Source organism: Neodiprion virginianus, chromosome 2 (genome assembly GCF_021901495.1).
Source record: "Neodiprion virginianus isolate iyNeoVirg1 chromosome 2, iyNeoVirg1.1, whole genome shotgun sequence".
NCBI lineage: Eukaryota > Metazoa > Arthropoda > Insecta > Hymenoptera > Diprionidae > Neodiprion > Neodiprion virginianus.
The window spans coordinates 9,977,381-9,998,556 of record NC_060878.1 but is presented as its reverse complement, the minus strand read 5'-3'; the positions used below and the strand labels follow the sequence as shown (position 1 = coordinate 9,998,556).

General features: G+C 38.6%; 2 protein-coding genes across 7 annotated transcripts in view; one reads left to right on the top strand and one right to left on the bottom strand.

The window, feature by feature from the left end:
• Nucleotides 1–2,003, bottom strand: part of LOC124298224 (RING finger protein nhl-1) — a 34,867-nt gene extending 32,864 nt beyond the window's left edge. For 3 of the 6 annotated variants that reach the window (XM_046749947.1, XM_046749948.1, XM_046749949.1), the window contains exon 1: nt 1,915–2,002. The gene's annotated coding sequence lies outside the window, so the exon portion shown is untranslated. Of the gene's footprint in view, nt 1–1,856 lie in introns of all 6 variants that reach the window. The other 3 variants (XM_046749943.1, XM_046749946.1, XM_046749944.1) reach the window with 2 other exon arrangements.
• LOC124298227 (uncharacterized) lies at nt 131–19,228 on the top strand. The gene is made up of 7 exons (XM_046749961.1): nt 131–1,120; nt 8,463–8,640; nt 10,751–10,985; nt 12,289–12,454; nt 13,874–14,055; nt 14,958–15,071; nt 17,930–19,228. The coding sequence occupies exons 2-7, from the start codon at nt 8,501–8,503 to the stop codon at nt 18,152–18,154; spliced, it is 1,062 nt and encodes a 353-aa protein (XP_046605917.1). The 5' UTR covers nt 131–1,120; nt 8,463–8,500; the 3' UTR covers nt 18,155–19,228.
• Nucleotides 19,229–21,176: the final 1,948 nt, after the last annotated feature.

Sequence of the window (21,176 nt, the reverse complement as noted above, 5' to 3'; positions counted from 1 at the left end):
TATAATTTTACCCTTTCTTTCGTGCCGAACGCGGTCCGGTAAAAATTCGAAGCCTTTCATTCATTGAACCCGATAAATAACAACTGGTTAATTATGAAACCGTGCAATAATACATCGACTAAACCAAAGGATAACGTTGCTCAGAGGGATAATTGAAAATCCGCCCTTAGATTCGGATGAAGGGAGGGGGGATGATTCAAGCACCGTGTTATATCTTGAGGCATTTTCAGCCCCATTCAGGCGGTTGGATTAAAGTAAGGTGAAGGATATTAATAAGGACAATAAGAGAAACGCATTAAAACAAATTCCATAAGCGTTATATAATAATGTAGTCGGTATCACTGCGTACGGTAAACGTATATTAACAAGCGTATGTACATCTACGTATATAACGTATACACGTCTATGTATAGGTATATTTTACACGGGTCTCGAATTTAGTCAGGGAGAGTCGATCCTTGAACAGGGTCGCGAGTATTAACCAACCGGTGAGCGTGATTAATTACTGATTAAATTATTACATATTTCTCACTTTATTTTCACGTCTTTTCACGATTTATTTATTTTTCTTTACGTTTCTCTTCCTACGACTTGAATGCACCGCATAAATTTTCTCCTTTAAACTCTCGAGTATTTCCGTCACCGGTCACCGGTCACCGAGATATTTTAACGTCGTACCGCACGGTGTGGACTTATTACATTTTTTTATTTATTTTATTTTTTCCGTCTCTTCTTGGCCGTTGACGTGGGATTTTTTTTTTAATTTCTCTGTTAAACTTATCTTCCTGGTTTAGACACGGTTCAGGGGTAAGTTCTAGGAGAACGATTTGAGGGAGGAATCCAAAAACGGGGATTAAAAAAAAAAAAAACACAAAGTGCAAAAAAAAAAAAAAAAAAAAATTAAAACGAGACGAATAAAAAAGGAAAAAAATATATATATGAGATACGAATAAAGGAATGGGAACGGTCAAGTAATTGGACACCGGGACGCAGAAGTAGCGGAGGATTCGGCAGGCTATATTAGAGCACGATACTTGCGACCGAGAGACGAGACGAGACGAGACGAGATGAGACGAGAGTTGCACGAGCCATTTTCGTACAGATTGCCTTGGTGGTGTAGGTAAGTGTAACGTGGAAGATGCCGATGCAGATTACGATTATCTAACACTTAAAATTATACCTACCGACCCGCAAGGAGGGGGAGTGAAAAAGAGTAGAAAAAACAAATTTCATGATAGCTGTATACACCAAATGGTAGCGTGTTTAATGCTCTTGATTAGATGTAAAGAAAATTGGATTTAAATTTTATTATACGTCAATATTTCGCTGAACGCGAATTTTTGGCAGAGATCAAATAACAAAAACTAAAAAATAAATAAAGAAAGCATTGATAACAAACACCGCAGCTGTCGCACGATTTCACTGTGATATCCACGTGTATCCTTGACGCAGAAGGTCCTGAAGATAAATCCTTGAGCCTTGGGTTGTTCGTTTAGCAATCGCGGTTGCAGATTCGGATTATTACCGATTATTAGTCGACGGTGCCGATGACGTTTGTGTTTTTTTTTTTCCTTATTTTCTTATTTTCGGTAGATCGTATATATTAGCACTTGTTAGAGACACAAACCATACTGGGATAATTTAACGAACAATAAGCGAACACAAGAATATGAAAAATGGATGGAATGAACGATGAGAAGGGGGAATTAGAAGGCCAGTGCGTTGTGAGATAATCGAAGAAACTTTGCGAGACGATGAGAATATGTAAATTGACGAGTGACGGGAGTGAAATTTTGCGACGAAAAAAAAAAAAGAAGAAGAAGAAAAAAAAAAATTTGAACGAGACGAAAGAATACCAAAGAACGAAACGGAGGAAAACGGTTATTCAAATTTGATTTCCAGGGTGGGACGCACCGCGTTTCGTCCGGGCCGGTTGGCCGCCCGTCCCAGAGTGAATGTCTCGACCCCTTGGTTATTTCTGGCCTCCTAGACCGGTTTCCATTCTCGTTTTTCACTAGGTATCTACTAAGACGATCCCCTGCCCTCCGACCCCCGCGCTTTTCCCGCTCGCGCTTTATCTTCTTCTTTTCTTTATATTCTTCTTATTCTTCTGTCTCGCTCATTTCGAGAAAAATGGTCTAGCCGGATAAAAACGGCGAATCTACCTCCGCCGAATTTTTTTCAACAGCTTCAAATCAAAAAGTGAAATAAAAAATGTCTAAAAAATTACAGCTTTCTGCGTCGATTTCGAGGAGACGTTTTTTCGATTTCTGCGGTTTTTAAACCCAGCAGGCGACCAAAAAATTTGAAAAAATTCTGGAAAATCAAATACATCACAATATACGTGGAAGAATTTTCTCCAATTTTATAATACTAAACTCTGTTTTTTTAATCATCGATTCTTTCTTTAAAAAAAAAATCATTTTTTAGTGTATAAATTTTTCTACAGTTATGAAAAAATTGACACGATTCTAACTCTTCGTTCTCTGGTTATTGAAAAAAAGTTTCAAAATTCGACCTGAAATACATTTGAAAAACAGTTTCATAATTCAACCTGAAACACATTTTTTTTAAAACGATAAAGTTTCACATTTTCGTCGAAAATTCATACATAATTCATTCTTTAGTTGTAGTTCTGAAACATGACAAATAGATGTAAACAATAGGATTTTATTGCTGATTTTAGACAGACTAAAAATTCTAAAAAGTGGAGCACCATTACGAAAACGGTTTGAATATCGCTACAATTACAAGAAAATATGACGTAAGTGTACTCGATGAAAAGTCTTATCGATCGAAATAAAATTAGTTGGGAATAACAAAATTTTTGCATTGTTATACAGTTGAAAAAATTCGGATTCAATGTAAAATAATTGTATCTTGTTTGGTCCTTAAATTGATTTTAAACCTTTCAGAACTGAATCAGCTACGTTTAGCTAAGTAAAAAAAAGTTTCTTCAACATATTTCGATGATTGATTGAGACGATTCTCTATCTTTGAACTGTTTGTAAGATATCTGACACTTTCCCGAATTTTTCTGAACTTATATCAAAAGTTACACGCATGTCAGTTACAGTGAATAAGTAATGTTTTTCGAGCTTGCAACTTTGCGTTGATAGGTGCGGAGCTTTTATATTTCTTTTCACGACATTTAAGACCATTTTAAAAACATGAATATTTATTTCACCAGACAGAAAAATAATCTCAAATATCCTATGAAATTAGAAATTAGAATGAAACTGACACGCATCTTTTTTCGACTACTTTAGCTGCACTTTTTGGTCTAGAAAATGTACGTAAATGAAAGGAAAGTCTTCGATGTATTTTTTCAGTTTGGTATTGAAACTGTCGACAAAACACGTCCCTTAAAAAAAATCTGATCAGTCGAACTTCAGTTGTGAATTTTTGAAATTTATGTCCACTGGAATACACAACTGTTCGTAAAAAGTTGACGTAAAAAAATCGGTTTTGCGTTTCAGCAATACAACTAATTGTAACTGTATACATTCAAGAAAGTATTTTTTCTTGGAGGTGAGTCTACTTTTTCGAATGTGAATCAACCCTTTTTTCAAATTGATAAAGTTCCATGAATTCCTTAGAAAAAAACAAACTTTTCTCTAGAATGATGAAAACGGTTTTGTTGCATTTTTCGAAATCAAACAAAACTTTACTTAGTTTGAACGCGTTCTTGCTTTAGATTGAACGAAGGAATTTGAAAGGAATGCTTTTGTGTTGCAAACAACTTTCTTTTTTTTTTTTTTTTTTTTCTCCAAGTGTAATTATTCAGGGTAATTAAATTCGCCGCCTCAACGTTTCTTCAATTAGATAGGGTCTTAATAACATCGATTTATTACTTCAACAACATTTAATTATCACAATAGTTACAAGAAAATATAGTACAAGTTACCACAGTCATAAAGAATATCAATACGTGCCTGATTTTCCCGTTACAGTTATAGAAATTAGTTATTATTTTTCACCCAAGACTATATTTTTCCGCAGTTATCGCAATGAATGATAATATCGTCATATGTTTCGCATGAAGGATGATCTCTAGTTTTTAATAAAATGTACAATAAAACATACACGGATATTTTTAATTTTCCCGAGGAGAAGGTATACGGTGAACTGGGGTGAAGGAAAACCGAGCCCACCTACCATCGATTCGGTGGTGGTCAAACGATTTCTAGTCATTTTTAAGGGTATTTTGACTTGAATCGCGTCTCATGATTTACCAATTAATTTTAGAGGATAAAAAGTCGAATAATTTTTTGCGCGTTATTTTTTTCTCTACAACTTTCGTTTGAAAACTTTTTTCATATTTTCATCCATTACCGATTTATCGCGAGTTTTACACTCAATCAATTGTTTCAACCCTTTTCCTATGGGCATAAAATTTTCTAACATACATATTCGTGTTCGCCAGGTCGAAATCTATGATTTCCGCATACCTCACTTTGCCTCTACGTAAATTTGCCCATTTTCGACTTTTCGCTTGGACCAAAGCGCCGCAACACGCGTCTCTAATCGCATGGAAAAAGCTCGCAAGCTCTAGCCAGGGAAACACTTTTGCCCGAATCTCAATGCCTCCGGAGTTCTGAGATCTTGAGTTTGCAAAAAAAAAAAAAAAAAAGAAATGTAGATACGAGTTAGTTTCGGTATTAATAACGCTTCATTTTCTCCTCTTTATCATTCCAGTATTCCACGAAATTGCAATTTTTGCTTCTACATTGTCTCCTTTTTTTCATAATTGTACCTTTAATTATTCCCTAAAGTTTAACACCGAGTCTAATTGAAATTTGCTCTCGTCGTGACAGTATCCATCGTCTCGTACGTGCGCCTTTACGGGACTCAGCAGCTGTCTTCAGACGCCACTTTTGAGGGTGTAATAATATTCATCCTTGCCTGGTGGTTTGTACATGACGAGACGAAGCGAACTCACAAGACTTCCCGGAATACCGTAATTTCGCTCTTCAATGTTAACTTGGAAAAGTACACACAATTACGCTTGCGCACCTTTCCGTTTCTCATTTAACATTCACCGTATCGAACACGGTTATATATTAGCGAGTGCTATATTAATTTATTCTCCGTCTTTCGTTTTAGCTCACATTTGCAACCTTTCATGCAAAATGCGCATCCGCTACTAAAAAGGTCCACATAAATTTCCCTTGTTTGAAGTGAAATTTGGGCAAACTATCCTTATTTTTAAGTCAGAAACTCTTGTAAATCTCTCTTGTTTCAAGTCTGATTCCTGCGATTTGCTTTTGCTACGAACATAATTTGGACAAATTCTTTCATAAACTTGATGCAGCACGATTCAGAACACACGATTATTATCAATAGAACTACATTTCTCACGTTATTGTCGATATCGTAAATCAAAATGAAAAAATTAGAAAGAAACCATTACGACGAAGTCTGTATTTTTTTTAAACTTCTTTCGCTGCATTAAAATCGCACAAGAAAGATTCTTTATTTTCTTTCTCTCCGTGTCTCTTATTCTCAAACAATTCCAGCTAAAAACTTTGCACTTCGTGACTTGACGGTGGCAGAGCTGAGACATTTCGACAAAGAGAGAAACAAAGAGAGAGAGAGAGAGAATGGCGAAAATGAGAAAGAAAAACGAGGGAGAAAATAGGAACGGAAACTTTTAAGCAGAAGAAAAAAGTGTGCCGTCTAGCCTCGGAGAGTTGAAGAGAAAGAGAAAAAAAAAGAGGGAGGCAAATAGAGAGAGAGAGAGAGAGTCCTGCAGTCTCAAAATCCGGTTAATTTTCGCGAACCGAAAGAGCGACAGAAATCAATCCCTCGCGGCACTCAGCAAACCTCGAAGCTCGGCGGGAGGTAAAGAAACGCTCTACAAGCTTCAACACTTTGAGTCGGATCGAAGACTCCGTAAAGAACTAGGAGCTTGCGGTAGCTGGGAAAGGACGAGGGTTGTAAATAATTGCAAACGATTTGCGGGAATCAGGGTGAAAATTGCGCAGGTGATTTTCCGCCGGGATACAGCCCTGTCGGTTATTTTCACTGTTGGCTATTATTACGCTCATCACGGTGAGTAAGATGCCCGCGGTGTCTAAGTGATTCTTTCTGCTCTTGGCTCTTCTGCATAGTGTACTCATATTATATACAACATGCCTTGGATAGGAGGATAGTTTATAATTGCGAAGAGTAGTGCCCGAAGCCAGCTCTCGAGAACCCTCGCAAGCTATAACTCGGAGAGGAAAGAGCGGGAGATTTGAAAGCTAACGGCCGATCGACGCGGAGTTGCGTCGCCGGTTTATCAACGAATTTGTAACAAGATTGTATTCTGTGGTTTTTGGGGACGCTGATTACGAGTCTCAAGTCAGGTTTAAAAAATTCAAGACGGCGGATCCAACATGGCGGACAAAAATTTCAAATTTAATCAAATCCGGTCACAAAAACTTTATGCCGTGGGTTTCGGGGTCGCTGATTACAAAGCTGAGATATCAGACTTCAAAAATTCAAGATATTAGATCCAATATGGTGGATAAAAATTTCAAATTTGATCGAATACGGTCGAAAAACTCTTGGAGGGGTTTTTGGGTCACTGATTGGGTTTACCGTACTGAATTTTCAAAATCTGATTTCAGATTCGTAAACAACGACGCCAAAAACTTATGATTTATGTAAAACATGTACATGTGTAAAGAGGTAACTTTCTCAGGATTGCACCATTTTTTCAATTTTCACGATTTTTTTCAATCAATTTTTTTCTAACAACAATAATTTACATTATATCGGAATAATTACTCCGAAAAAATCCGCAAAGAAACATGTTGAAAATTGCTCTAAATAAACATGAAAAAAAAGTATATAAAATAGGTGTTGAGCGATACTTACTATTATGACTCAAAGGGTTAATATATGTAAGATAAAAGTTGATCAGTACTTCGATGTACGTATGTAAGAATGTACGTGAATAGATGCGAGAGTCAGAGACGGCGAAGAAAACGCGGTTCGTTTATTTCGCTCGACAAAATTTTCGGCAGGCGATTCTCGACGGTCTGAATTTAAAAAATTTCCAAATTCAAAATCAAATAAACCGCAAGAGACAAATTGAGTTTTAGCGATGTCAAAGGAAGAAAAATAAATTTGAAAATTTTTACAAATCCATCGTAACGATACCAACGGTCTTGTTATTTCTCAGAGGTGTAAGAAAGTTTCGCAACTCGATGCAAGGTAACCTGCAACGCTTGTTCGAGTGAGGGAAAACGGCGAAAAGGTGAGCTTTTCTATGCTCCGCACGTAACCTCGTTGCCCATTCTTCGTTTCAGGGATATTATATATTTAGAGAAAGAAAAAAAATAGACGGCAACGGCAGCGCAACAACAAAGCTGACCGCCTCAAAGAACATCTCTGACAGGGGTCGGTATGCTATGCTCAGCGTTAAACGTTACACGGTGCCTATATTCACCTTTCTCGAGGTTCTCCGTCTGCATGCCGAAAACTTTTCGGGGTTAGAATAAGCGCCGAGCCACCGTAAACCGAGGGTCGCGACCCATAAAGTATCTTCTGTTCTGGCGATTCCCTCGTTTTTTTTTTTTTTTTTTTTTTTTTTTGCAACATTGCAATATCGCAAGCAGTTTACGCCATCGTTTTGCACCGCATCGTCAGATAGAACCTTGAAATATTACGAATGAAATTCTGTCGTCGTTCCAATTGCAGGGTAGAAAACCTATCTCGGATCCGGATTTTCAGAAATTGAAAAATGTCATCGACTGATCGAAAAAGGTTTTCGGAATCGAACCGTGTGAACGTGGAATATTAACATCGCCTGAAAAAATTCGGATGCACCATTTGACCCAAAAAACTTTTCAAAAATTTTAACCATATAGGCATATAGACAAATACGTGAGAGATGTTTTGATTCATTCGTTATACGAAGCCCTTAATTATCAGTGCGAAAGCGGAATTTTTTCACATAAGCAAATCGAGATGGAAAGTTAGTTACGGTGATAAATTTTTTCTGCTCCATCGGAGATAAAGTCATCACTTTTTGATGGTAGTCGGTATACTTGAAAACGTAGGTATGTTTTGAAAAATTGTAAAGCTCGCACTCAAGAAATAATAATATTGCGATACATACGTCGAAAATGAGTTACGTATTATTACGTCTCAAGTCTGTGGTATATTACATATATACATGTATTGCGAAAACCACTCGCGAAAACTAACAGCAAGTACTTTGAGCATACTCACAGTTGTATATGCACGAATTGAGTGTAGAAATAAGTTTCGGAATCCTATAAACGACGTCTAAAAATTCCGAAACTCATCCCGGTGGTTCAGAATCATCGGCTCGGCACATTTTTGCAATAAAGAACGTTTACTGACACGTTGACACTCGACTTGGCCATCGTTTTTGTTTATAAAAATTGTAAAACCGAATTGAAATTTCACACGATGCGTCTAATTTTGCACCCGATACTTTTTTCCAGGCAGCTGAAACAGCAGCGAGAGAAATCAGACTTGCAAAATGGGGGACGCGAAGGGAAAAGCTAAGAAGTCGTCGAAAGCGAAGGAGAAGACGGAAAAGAATTCAAGGGCGCAAAATACGAAGCTGGTTTTAACGGAGTCGGAAAAGGAACTGGGAATCAGAATTATTCAGCCAGATCGGTAAGCCCGTTTTCGCCAGGCCTCTGTGCTCCGGAATTCAGGATATTTTGATTATACCGTGGTAACGTAGCTATTCAGAATACGGTGCGTAGGAATTAGGCAAATTGACGAGATGATGCGAGGCTCTGTTAAGCCTGCGTAATGACATCAGACGCAGGGCCAAGTAAACTGAGGGGCTTGAAAGCGAGACCCGCGAAACGAACAGACAGACGGACAGGCGGCCCTGGGCTAAATGCAGTTTTAGAATTCTTTCCGAAGGTAAAGGACGATTGGAAAAAGTTGGGCTTGACGTGTAGAGAAAACGTAGGGATGGAGAAAAGGAGAATCTCGTGGCTTTTCACGAACCTTTGGCGAAGGAAAGAACGCCGCTTCTTTCATATATCTACCTTCGATCGAAGTAAACGGTGATTTGTTTCCCTGCTTGCGACATTAAAAATAGAGAAAGAGGAATACGTATATTTTCACATTTTTCTTTAAGCTCCCGCGAGTGTTTTTCCCCCGCCCCGATACGTGCTTCTCAAATTCTATTCTCTATTTCTAGATGGACGAAAAATATACGGTGAAATGAAAAAGTTGATATTTTATATCACACTTGTATACTTTTTACATTCTATGTATATACACCGGATTCGCGTAGGTGTTTATTTTCTCGCAATATTCTCACGCGTATTTTTAGACGACGCGTCCGCAGAAGTCTCGAATCGACCGTTTACTCAACCCTGGAAATTAAATTCCGACTTCCGCAGGGTTGTAATAATAATATTAACAACAACAGCGATGCTCACGAATGTCATTGCTGCACTCGCGTTCGATAGATTCAAGAGCTCCGGTTCGTTTGAAATAGTCTTCGTGTTTAGTTAATCGGTAAATTTAGACCGAAACTGTACGTGTATAACCAGTCATGCTTAAAACCCACGTAGGTGGGTCTGTAGGTCGAATGACGCAAGTCCCGCCCGCCTTAAAACAGGAAAATGCTTCGACTGCCGTCATTTTTTACGTCTCATGTAGGTGCGGATACTTTCAGCGTTCGCGTAACCGCAAGACCGATAATGGAAAAATATGTCTGAATACCGGAGTATTGCAAGCCCGCAGTGCTTGTCTCGATACTGTGCAGTACGGAATATCAAGCACATAGATATTCAGGCGCTACAACAGAATCCTCAAAAGCTTGCGGAGGAAAAAAAAAGGCCGCCAGAAAATATCTGTAAACGTTCAAAGTTCTGATCTCCAACTTTGTCGAGAAATTCATCGCCAGATTTTTCTCCAACTTGGAGAAAATTAGTGATGGATCGATTTTTCTACCGCGATAATTGAACGAGGAGACGTATAACAGCGTTCGCGGTTGATTGGATTGAAATTGAGTTCAAGATCGATGGCTCTTTTCTTTTTAAAATTCTTTTTTCACCAAAGTACGAGTTGATTCTTCTCAGGTTAAAGGTTTTTGCTTGTAAATGTATAAGTGACTGTCTTGCAGGCGTTGGAAATATGCGATATTGTATCGGTACGTTCGCATTATTTTACTCGTCTCTCTATCTCTCTCTTCTGTCAATCTTTTACGTAAGCTCGTCAAGTCTTATAAAATGGAAGATTTCGCAGCTTGATGTAATAAAAGTGGAAAATTGTTAAACGTAACTAGTCCTGCTAGTATAGTGATGTGCAAACGTCACGTGGAGTGGCTCGATGCCAGAGTATCTAATCTTGAAATCTTGAATCCAGAGTTGAGAGATCCAACCTTGGCTTATGTAGGCTGACGAAATTTCCGTCAGCCGGTGCATTCTATAAATATATGATCTTGTGCGTACGCCTATCTATACAGTAACGCGTTTCTCGTTCAACCTTCGCCGATATTTTCACAAGAATATTACCATACGTACCTATGTTTAAAACGCTCCGGCCACGCCGTAAATTCAGCCTAAGTTTCCATCTCGCGCTGCCTCGATGTACTAAAAAAAAATTTTCAACCAACGTACGTCGAATACATCGACTGTGCAACGTTTTTTCGTCTGATTGATAAGAGGACGATCTGTATGATCGGTAACTCGTTCAGAGGCCTCACCGGCGAGGTGAATGACAGTCGAACGAACTTAATATGAACTTTCAACTTGTCCAGGAAGCCCATTGACGCCATGACGCGCTTGTACGCCGTACCATCCGAAAAGCTCCGGGTGTGGACCGCCTGGCTAACGAAAGTTGGTGAAAAAGCCGAGGACTGGCAATGGTGGTTACGGGCCCAGATTCGACTCACAGCGAGGATCAGCAAGGGTCTTCAGCGCGCCACTGCCGCTTTGGAGGGGGATGAAAATGGGACATTGGATCATGGAGATGATCTCTTTGAAGAATCTGAGGTATCGTTAGCAAATAAGCGGTGACAGTACCGGATACAGATTCGTTATCGACGCTTCGCTTATTATTAGCCAAGACACAAACCTTTTTATGGAAAGTTCTAGGATGAGGAGATATCCCCTCTCTGATTGACTGATTATATCGATCGTCGGATCATTTCGTCGCTCTATCTTAATAGCAATTCAACCTGCCTTACCATAGTTTCAATCTTTATCGGGCAAAATCCATCGATCTTGTTTGGTGAAGGATTCATGTCGCTAATGCAGTTGCGGGATTTTACCCGATGATCGTCGAAACTATGGTAAGGCAGAGCACAATGCCGAGCGATTTTTCCTGATAAGAGTGAAAATTGTGGCAAGGAAGAGCAAATTTCCAGTAAGGTAGAGCAACGAAATAATCCGATGACCGATAAGGTCAGTCAATCAGAGTGGAGATGTCCATCCACCTACAAAAATTGTAGAGAAAAGTTCGTATCTTGGATAAGCGAAGTGTTGGTAACGGATCTGTATTCAAAACAACCTGTTTCGAGAATGTAGTATGTAGGTAGTTGGAAACACCGTTAGGGAATCCCAGATGTGCTCCATAGTCATGTAAAGCAACAGAAGCGCCGGAGGGAATGTACGAAATTCCAACCCTCTGCTGATTATGTACATGATTTTTTTTTTCCCGTAGAACCTTTATCATATTTTCTAATTATACTCAAATGACGCTGTTCCAATTGGAATTTGAGTAATAATTAGTTGACCTCACTACGTCACAGTCTCAATTGATGAACAAGAGATACATTTGCCAATGTTTTGGTCTGGCGTTTGTGTTGTGTTTGTGTGTTGTAAAACTGTATATAATATGGAAGATTTATAATTTGTATCGGCTGGTTAAATCGAGACATTGAACCGGATTGAAACGCGTCACAGCTTCTCGCCGTGTTTATTTAGAATTCGAGTAAAATCTTCCGACATCTTATACCGACCGCCGACGCCGATTCAAAACTAGACAACAACTTACGCAAGGCAATATTTTACGCGAGAGTAGCTGTCCAGGAAAGATTCCTGAAATAAAATTGGAGAACGAGAAGTAATAATAATAACAATAATAATAATAATAACGAAAAAGAATAACGTAGAGATATATCTGGACTCGTAAACATAACGTTTAACTGTTTGACTTGCCTCTTGACACGGCCAAACGACAGGATCTTAACACTTTCGACCAAGGATTATACAAGCTTAAAAGTGACGATGGATCCACCGTTGCTGCGGCATAACTATTTCAACAATCAAATTGTAATTGTTTGTATTTCGAAAGGAAGGAGATACCGTGGCGGTTGATGATGGCCAAGGTGAGCCGGAGAATCCACCAAAAGTCAGCTCCATTCCACCTGAACCAGAATCGACTCCGATAGTAGAAGAGGCGCCAAGTACGGAAGAGACACCAAAAGACACCGAGAAAGCAGCGGAAAATCCAGGTGAAGGTGCAATTTTGCGAGAAAAATAGCAACTGTAGACGGTCGAGTGACTGGAACCGTTTCGAATCCGAGGAGAAGATGTAGAGAGCGCAGAGATGGGGTTTCTGTTTCGTTTTCCAAAGTTTGTACATATCGTGGAACTGTTCGAAGCATATTCTTTGTGTTGGGGAAAAAAGAGAGCTGTCACCTCCCGAATAATCCGTTCTCGAGACGTGACTCCACGAAATACGAAATATGAAATATTCGAGTTTGCGTTTCCTTACTCAGAGTTTTTACCACTTTTCTATTGTAGGCATGTGCATGGATGTGTTTTCTTTCGTTGTACCTAAAAGCGGTGAACAGAAACAGGAAAAATGACTTCGGAAAAAGACGTTTCGGCTTTATCATATTCGGAGAAGTGCCGAACAAAAAACGACTTCCGCACATGACACGGATATCTGAAATTTTCATCTCAGCTTTTTTGGTTCTTCTTGGAATCGGGATTCTTGCAACGGCCCATCAGCTCGGTCGTATCTGATATGCATATAGCACAACCATTTCGCAGAACGTGCTGGGGATTTTAGACAATGTTCAAGGTTTCGGTCCGTACGTTGAATTGGTTTTGAGCGTTATTTAAATGTTCGACATCTTTTATGTATTCGGCGTTTCTTTTGTTATGATTACGAAGAACAAACGTGAATTCATTGTACGAACAGTTCCTGCGAAAGCTTTCGCCCTGTGATTTCCGATATGCTTCACACATTCATGACACTATCGAGCTGCCGAAGGAGGTTGGCTAGCCTGCGAGAATCGGTACTTTTTGGTAATTTCATTGGAATATAGCCGTGCATTGAGTATTTATGAAATTATCATATTCTCAAGCTTCCTTTTTAGAAAGACGAAAATAGAAAATACTAAAATTATAAGCAAGAGCTCAGATACCCAAGCTTCGTTTCAAATCGATTCGGAATTGTTAAAAATCCGATACATATTCAATAATTCAGAAACGATTTTAAACGAAGCAATTATATAATTCCAGTATTTTCAAAGATATATTGATCACAGATTACGAATATAATAATTCCAATAAATACTAGATGCACGACAATGTAAAATCGATAAAAATGATCGATATTCACTCCACCAACCTTTTCCTCGAATAATCGGCAATAGATTAGAGAAATCGACTCGATTATCGTTAATGAAAATTAAACAGCGGAAAGAAGCGTGATTTTCTTCCCTCACAGAACAACGTCGTCATATTATTCCATAAAATTTCCTCACGTTCCCTAAACTGTCGCCGAGAATGTCGACTCTATCCGTGATTTACAGATTTCCTCAGGCTGCAGGTGTTAATATCCCAGATCCTCGGTCTGCCATATATATCCGTAGGTCAAATGAACCCAGAAATTTGTTCTATTTTTCCTATATATTCTTTTTCCCCAGAAGGTGAGTCCGGAGACACGGTGACGAAAAAGGGCGCAAAGGGGAAAAAGGCAATGGTGAAAAAGCAGGGTAAACTGGAACGGAAAATGGAGTACAAGGAAGGGTTTTGGCCGCTCGGGGTTCGCTGGGAGCCCTTCTCCCATGCCGGAAAGTGGAAACCACCCCCTAAACGACAACCCGACGTAAGTGTCTCGTCCCTGTTCAATCCTCCTCCCGTTCCCTCGCTTCTACGCATTCCATCTACATCGAAGCCCGAAGGGACGCGGAGCTCCTTGGCCCGTCTGGTTTATTGGTTCGAAGACGGTCCTCCGTCACGCTCCCACCCTCCGGAGATCTAAACAAAGTCTCATTCCCGAAGAGCCGTTGCCGGATTCTCTACCGGTCCGGTGAACCCTGCCCGTCGCTTCCGTCCGGCAATCAGGATGATCCTTCGCATTTATTTTAGAAATTTATTGAGGGATCTTCACGTGAAAAAGTCGCATGTGTGTAATATTCGAGAGTTGGTGACTCAAATTTTAAAGAAAATTAATTTGTAATAAGCGAATGGAAGGTTCTTTGTAATTACCAGGAATTTATCGAAGTCACTGAAATCGTATTGGAATTACTTAAAAAATTCGGAAATCATGGTAATCGTTCTCATCTTTGTGGGGAACGGCAAATGGTTTCGATTCGTCAACGCTGCATGTATAGGCGATTCTATCTTACAATTAGCACCTGCTTTCGTTGATTTTCAGTGAATCTGTACGATCGACAGTAAATGAGAATGCTCTGGAACGTTTGGAAATCATTTGGAATCAGTTTTAATGTGCGAAATGAGTGGAAATCAATGAAAGTTACTTGATGAGATAAAAGAATTCAAGAAAATTCAGTGGTAGTCAATGTCAATGAATTATGATCATATGTTCGATATTCAACCGAATGGTCTCTTCGTTATGAGAAATATGGGCTAGAGCGTTTAAGCTTTCGATTGGAAAATTAAACGTCTATAACTGTAGCAATATATTCAACCTTCGGATTCCATGTTTTAAAAAATTCCATTTATCTGATTTAATATCTTTTTTCCTCCCTTGTTATTATTGTACAGGAAATACCGATACCCAGAACCGAGGAGGAGATGATTGATTTGATCAGAAAAATCAGACATCAAGGAGTGGTTTATCGGAGCTTGTACAAACACTGGTCTCAAACTGCCGATCAAGTAATTTAAGTTCTACGTTTACACTCGGAAACCGAAATTATTGACCGGAGAAATTCGAGTTGAACAGAGATGGGCGATGTTGGTAGAAAACATTTTTGGTGAAAAGAAGCGCGAAAATGTAAAAAATTGTAGCTACAATTGTAGTAAGAAAAATGAGCGCGAAAATTTCAGATTCCAAATTATCATCACTGTTAAAAGTGAGTAGAAAATATGAGAATTTGACGTAAATTGAATCAGTTAAATGTTCCAACTGACAGCTAGAAATTTAGTAGAAAATACAGATATATTATCAAACTTAGAAACGTTTATTTACTTTTTACACATAATAAGGTACCGACGGATGTTTATGCAGAAATTTAATTTATTACCGACTTGACGATATATCGACTTTGAAAAACGTCGATCGGGAACATCGATGTTCCCGTAAAAAAAAAAAAACATCGATCTACATCGCCCATCCCTAGCGTTAAAGCTTCCACTCGCGTTCGCGGCTCAAAGAGGGTGTAGAAGTAAAAATCTCGAGTCGTAAGTCTGCTGTTTCTGGTTCAATATTGAGTCTTACATCGAGGCGGCCTCCCCTCGTAAGCTTGCAAGCTGTTATTCAATCGACTATTATTATTTTCTCATTTAAATAACGGAAGCAGCTATACGAGGAACCGACGCACGAAAAATTTATACGTCCCGTTTTATCCCCTCTCTTTATATCATCTACGTCATGTGCTTGCATAAATTTTTATCAACGGGAAATTCTTTCGTTCAAATTGTCTATTCACGAGCTGAAACGATGTGTACGTCGAAGGGTTCGAAGTTTTCGCTTTGTAAATTTATACCGTTTCTCTCCTATCGGTATACATTCGTATGTATAATATTCGCGTCTCTGTGTGCTACAGTAAGTGTTTCTTTTTAATAATTTAGAATGAGCGAGAGTCCCCGTGCGACTATTTTCGAATTTGTATGCACTTACATCTTTACTCGGAGTATCATCTTTGCTCAATTTTTCAGAGATCCAAGTTACAGATGAACAAACGGTATGGAAACTCGACGGTTGCTTCTCGGACAATTGTTTTTCCCCTTCTTCGTTCTTTGACCCTAAGTTTTTTCTTGACGTAAATAACAGACGATGAAAGATTCAGAACCGGCTCTTCAACTCGTTGTATTTGCATATTATTTTTCATCTACTGTTATTCAACTAACTTGTTGTTGATTTGTGAATGTCTCACATCACAAGGAATAACTCAAATCTATTTCACAATTTTCTGATTGTTAAATCGTCAGAATCATAGCACCGATCTTTTTGTTGATGAAAATAAGACCATTCTTTTCGGAATTCTTAGAGACTTGGATTTTTTTTTTTTTTTTTGTGAAAATCAGAATTCTGAAAAATATATCAATCTTGACATTGAACTGTGTAAAAGTGTCTTTAATGTACCTTCAAAAAGTTGTTTTTCGTTTTATTGTGTGGACCAATTTTTATCTCAATTTAATACGTTCTTCGGAAAATTTTCAGATTCTTACGTCAAAGTACTTACGTCTTCCATGAGTTTGGAAATTTACGGTATCCCATTGAAAAAAAAAAAAAGAATAACGAGTCTTGATTTCAGTAAGTGTGTAAATTTAGCAATTAATTCGTTGACTGTTGAATTACCTTCACGTTCATTGATTTCGTATGCTTAACTCTGTTAAGCTCTACCGAATATTTCAGCGTACCTGTACCAGTAAAATTGCTGTAAAAGCTACCGCCGTGAATTTTCAGGTTTTTACCCCTTCCCTCAACGTCACCAGAGCATGCATGGCTTTGCTTTATGCCGGTAACGTAGGAGGGGAAAATCGACAATTCGCGAAGGTAATTCAATAGTCGGTTGATTAATTTCTAAATATGCAGGGAGGGGGGTCGAGACAAAGTTGCGCAGATGACAAAAAGTTAGTTGAAGACAATTTTTGTTGGCGACATTTTTGAAAGGTCACCCGGTCGACTCCAAGGATCAAAGAAGCAAGTCTTTTTCTCTGGAACAAAAATCACTTTTCATTCGTAAACGCCAATTTTATCCGCTTTCTTGACGTTCAGTATGAAAATTGATTCGCTATGCTTTAGAAAAACGGGCACATAAGTGCTGAAATGGTTTCTTTTATCCATTTTGAATTGACATTGTGCTCTTATTCAACTCCCGAAATAAACTGTAGTAGCGTTCTCAAACTGTTTGAACCCCTTTTACAGATTTGCATAAAAAATTGATACAAATTTAGAAGAAAAATAAAAAATAATAACTGAGAAAAAAATAGAAAACGACAAATGAAAAAATGTAAAATGTGTAAATGTAAATCTATCTAGCTTTTCAAATTAAATTTCGCTGTTATTATAGTGTATTATGTAACAAGGGAATAAAGTCGAGGTTTATTCCCGCGGGTGGGTTTACTGCCCAGTATTTTATTTCCGATTCAACTCTGGCCGCAATATTTATTTGAAAATTGGGACTTTTAAATTGGTCTTATATTTCCGGAACATCCAAATCAGCGGGAAAAAACGACTCTTAAATAAATATTGCGGCCAGAGTTGAATTGGCAATAAAATCCTGGGTAGTAAATCCACTTGCGGGAATAATCTTCGATTTTATTCTCTTGTTACAATGATAAATTGATCACATTTCCCGCAAAACGTGTTTTAGTGAAAAATATGCCACTTTCGTCCCGTTTTTGAGTTTAAAATAAAGTTAACTTTATGATTGAGTCGGGAATAAAAATTCTTCCTCTGTCCAAATCTCTAACTATACCAAACCCTCTAAATATTGTGAGAAAAATAAAACTCTCGGAGCTTTAAAGGCTGATACGACGCAACGTTTTTCATCGATTCTGTTGTACAGACGTTGAGAGAAATCCTCGGAAGAACCGTGTTGCCAACTAAGCTCGTCTACCCGAATGGCGAAGAGGTTCCGTACAGTTTCAGCCTCGAAACTGATCCGGACATCGACTACGCGATCGAGCACGAGGACGAGGAGGTCCTGCCGGCGGATCCTGGGAGGGAGAGGATCACCCACGATTTTGTACATCTGTACTTCAACCTGTCGGACAAACCGGGGAAAGGATGAAAGTCCTGGCTGTGACGTAAATCCGGTTCGACGTGACGTCGAGCATCAAACGATTGGCTGACGGGTGTAGGGCGGCTTTTTTTTTTTTTTCTTTTTTTTTTTTTTTATATACCTTTTTTTCCCGCCCGCGAGGATCCTGCAGGACTGCGATCCTAATTCGGTTGATTTTCTCGGCAGCTTTAGCTTCACCGTGGGGAGAGTGTCGGTCTCTTGATAGACGCGCTTCTTGGTTACAAGCCGCAGTTACACCGACAAAACCCCCGATAAAACGGAGCTTAAAGGAGGGAAGATGAAGAATACTGGTAGAAATTTTTCTCGTGAAATTTTCTGCATAGTTTCGTGAAAAACTTTCAATATACCGACCATCATGTTGCAGATTAATTTTTTCTGATAAACGCTGCCCGACGAAAAAAATTTATATTGGAAAAAAAAAAAAACTCGGTTATTGCACACGTGGAAATAAATTTATCTTGTGAATTTTTTCAGAGAGCATTCGAGTATTTTTTGGGTTATGATTGGAATTAACTGCAGGATTTGCGGAGAATTTCTTTTGTTTCTTTCATCAAAAGTATTGTATTCCGTTGAAATATTTCGACACGATTAATACCGTAATTTTCTTCTAGCCCATAAATTTTCTCTGAATAATAAACTTGAAAATTCAGTGTAACAAGGTTTGAGTGATGATTGCGGCGTTTATCTTAAAATAAATTTCAAATATCTATAAATTTCTCACCCAATATGCAAGCGAAGAATAATGAGGAAGAAAAAGGAGGGGGCAAAAAAAAAAAAAAAAAAACAGAGGTTAGAATTCAAATGGAGAAGCGTAGAGATAAGAACGTGACTGCTGGATGGTCGCTGCCGATTACGCGCGTTTTTCTGCCTCCTCGAATATAGCCAGTGGTCTGAATTCACCCCGAGAGTTCGGCGTCCTATAGCCCAACATCCGGAGATCAACGCGGCGATCATTAAGCTTCGAAAAACTGCCGCCACGGCGTCCCTTGAGGCTTGGAATAAAAAAAAAAAAAAAAAAAAAGAAAAAAAAAACAACGCGTTGGATTTAAATTTCGGATCGTTCCGAGAGCCTCCCCTGTCATTTCGCTGCTCGCGCAGTTCCGATTCCATTTACTAGTTGTAGGTACAAGCTCCTCGCACGCTCGATGACCGTCCACGAATTCGTGGGACAGAATCGAGACACCCACGCGAGATTTTATCACGACAGAAAGTGATCGTACTTTCGCACTTAGCAAAAGAGACGTTGAACCGAAGAACAAACGGCTTTAGGCTGGCCATGAGCCAGCTCTCGAATTTCCCGTTCTCACACTGCATGTTCCCCAAGTTCATGGAGACAAAAAGGAATAACGTCCAATTCGAATTTCGAACTACAAATTTAGATTTTTGATCAACGATTTTAAAACTCTCGAACACCGTATTACGTGATAATACGATGATTTTTTTTTCATTTTGAACCACTGTAATCGATCCACTGTTGAAAATTTTGGAAGTCTGACCTTGGATTTGTTATCTGTGACCCCAAAAACTTCTGCTAACAAATTTATACCAAAATCGGAATATTTGCAGATTTTTTTCAACGCCATATGGCATCGCCATTTTGGATTTTGAAATCTGACTTCGGATTCGTGAATAGCTAACTAACAAACCGACTAGTAAAAATCTTCATCAAAATCCAAATTTTTTTAGTAGTTTTTTTTCAGTCTATCGAATAAGCCAAATTTAAATTTTGCAAATCCAACCTTAGATTCGTGATGAGCGACCCAAAAAAGCTTACTGTACCAAGTTTCATTCAAATCCATCGTCTGTTTTCAGGATATCGAACATTTTCATTTGATATTTTGGAATTTTGTTACTTGAATAGCTGAAAAAGTACCAAATCGATCAAAGCCAAAATCTAATGTGCTCTAAATTTGGAAAAGCCACTTTAAAAAATTGATCACACATGTGTACATACATGCACACACGCACAGACATCCATCTGAAAATGATTGGAAGTGATTGTATAAACTTCAAACCGTGGAGATCTAAAGAAAACTCTATTTCTCATTCCCGGGGTGATTACAACAATTTTCTCGTTCCTCCGAAAACAGAGAATCGAGGGAAGTTACAAAAAGTGGAGGCGTAAAAGAAGGAATTCGATTGCACGGGTGAATGATTGAAGACAAGAAATTGAAATCAAAAAACACTTCATTTTTTGTGTATTGAAAATTTTCCATACCCGCGAACTGAATTTATTTTCGGCTGTTGTCGGGAGAAAATTTATTTTTTCAAACTCAGCTACGAGTTAATCGTACTCGATTACTCGTCATCTTGTTGATACAAAGGATGCGCAATTTTCGTGATACTTCCTGATTTAGAATTCAGTGTCGTTGAATGTCAAGGCTAATCGATAATGTTTGGTTTAAATTCTTTATCGCGCTAAATTTACCAGCGAATTCGAATCTCAGTGACCGAATGAAAATATAATCTCGCGTCTATGCGAGAAATGTTAAAACGAGGGCAACCATGTGAAATAAAAAAATTAAGATTATCGTTACTTTTGATACATGTTTTCTTCCTCTGTCCCTGTAATCTCTCAAAATTCATACGTATAGATAAATATTACGAGGTCTTTCAACAGTTTTGCGTAAGATTAATTCGGTTCCCTGTAACTTAAAACTGGTAAAATTTGAATAAGAATCGCAAAAGCAAAAAATGCGGCTTCAGTTTTCTCACGTCTGGTTTGGCTTTGAGGAAATCGAATGACACTGACGTCCTGATGAATTTTTCTACAGTACTAATCGTCGAGTGTTTTCGAAATGTTGCTTAATTTTTGATTCGGAGCGATTAAGACAGCACGAAAAAAACATGGAGGGGTCGAAAATTCAGGCGGTTGATTTTTCGCGACGAACGAAAGGAGGAAGGAGAAATATAAAAGAACATCGAGGCGTAAAATTGAAATGATAAAGGACTCGGGGGAACTTCCGGTGAGACATGGTGTACATTTATTCGGGGATCATGGGCAAAGTGG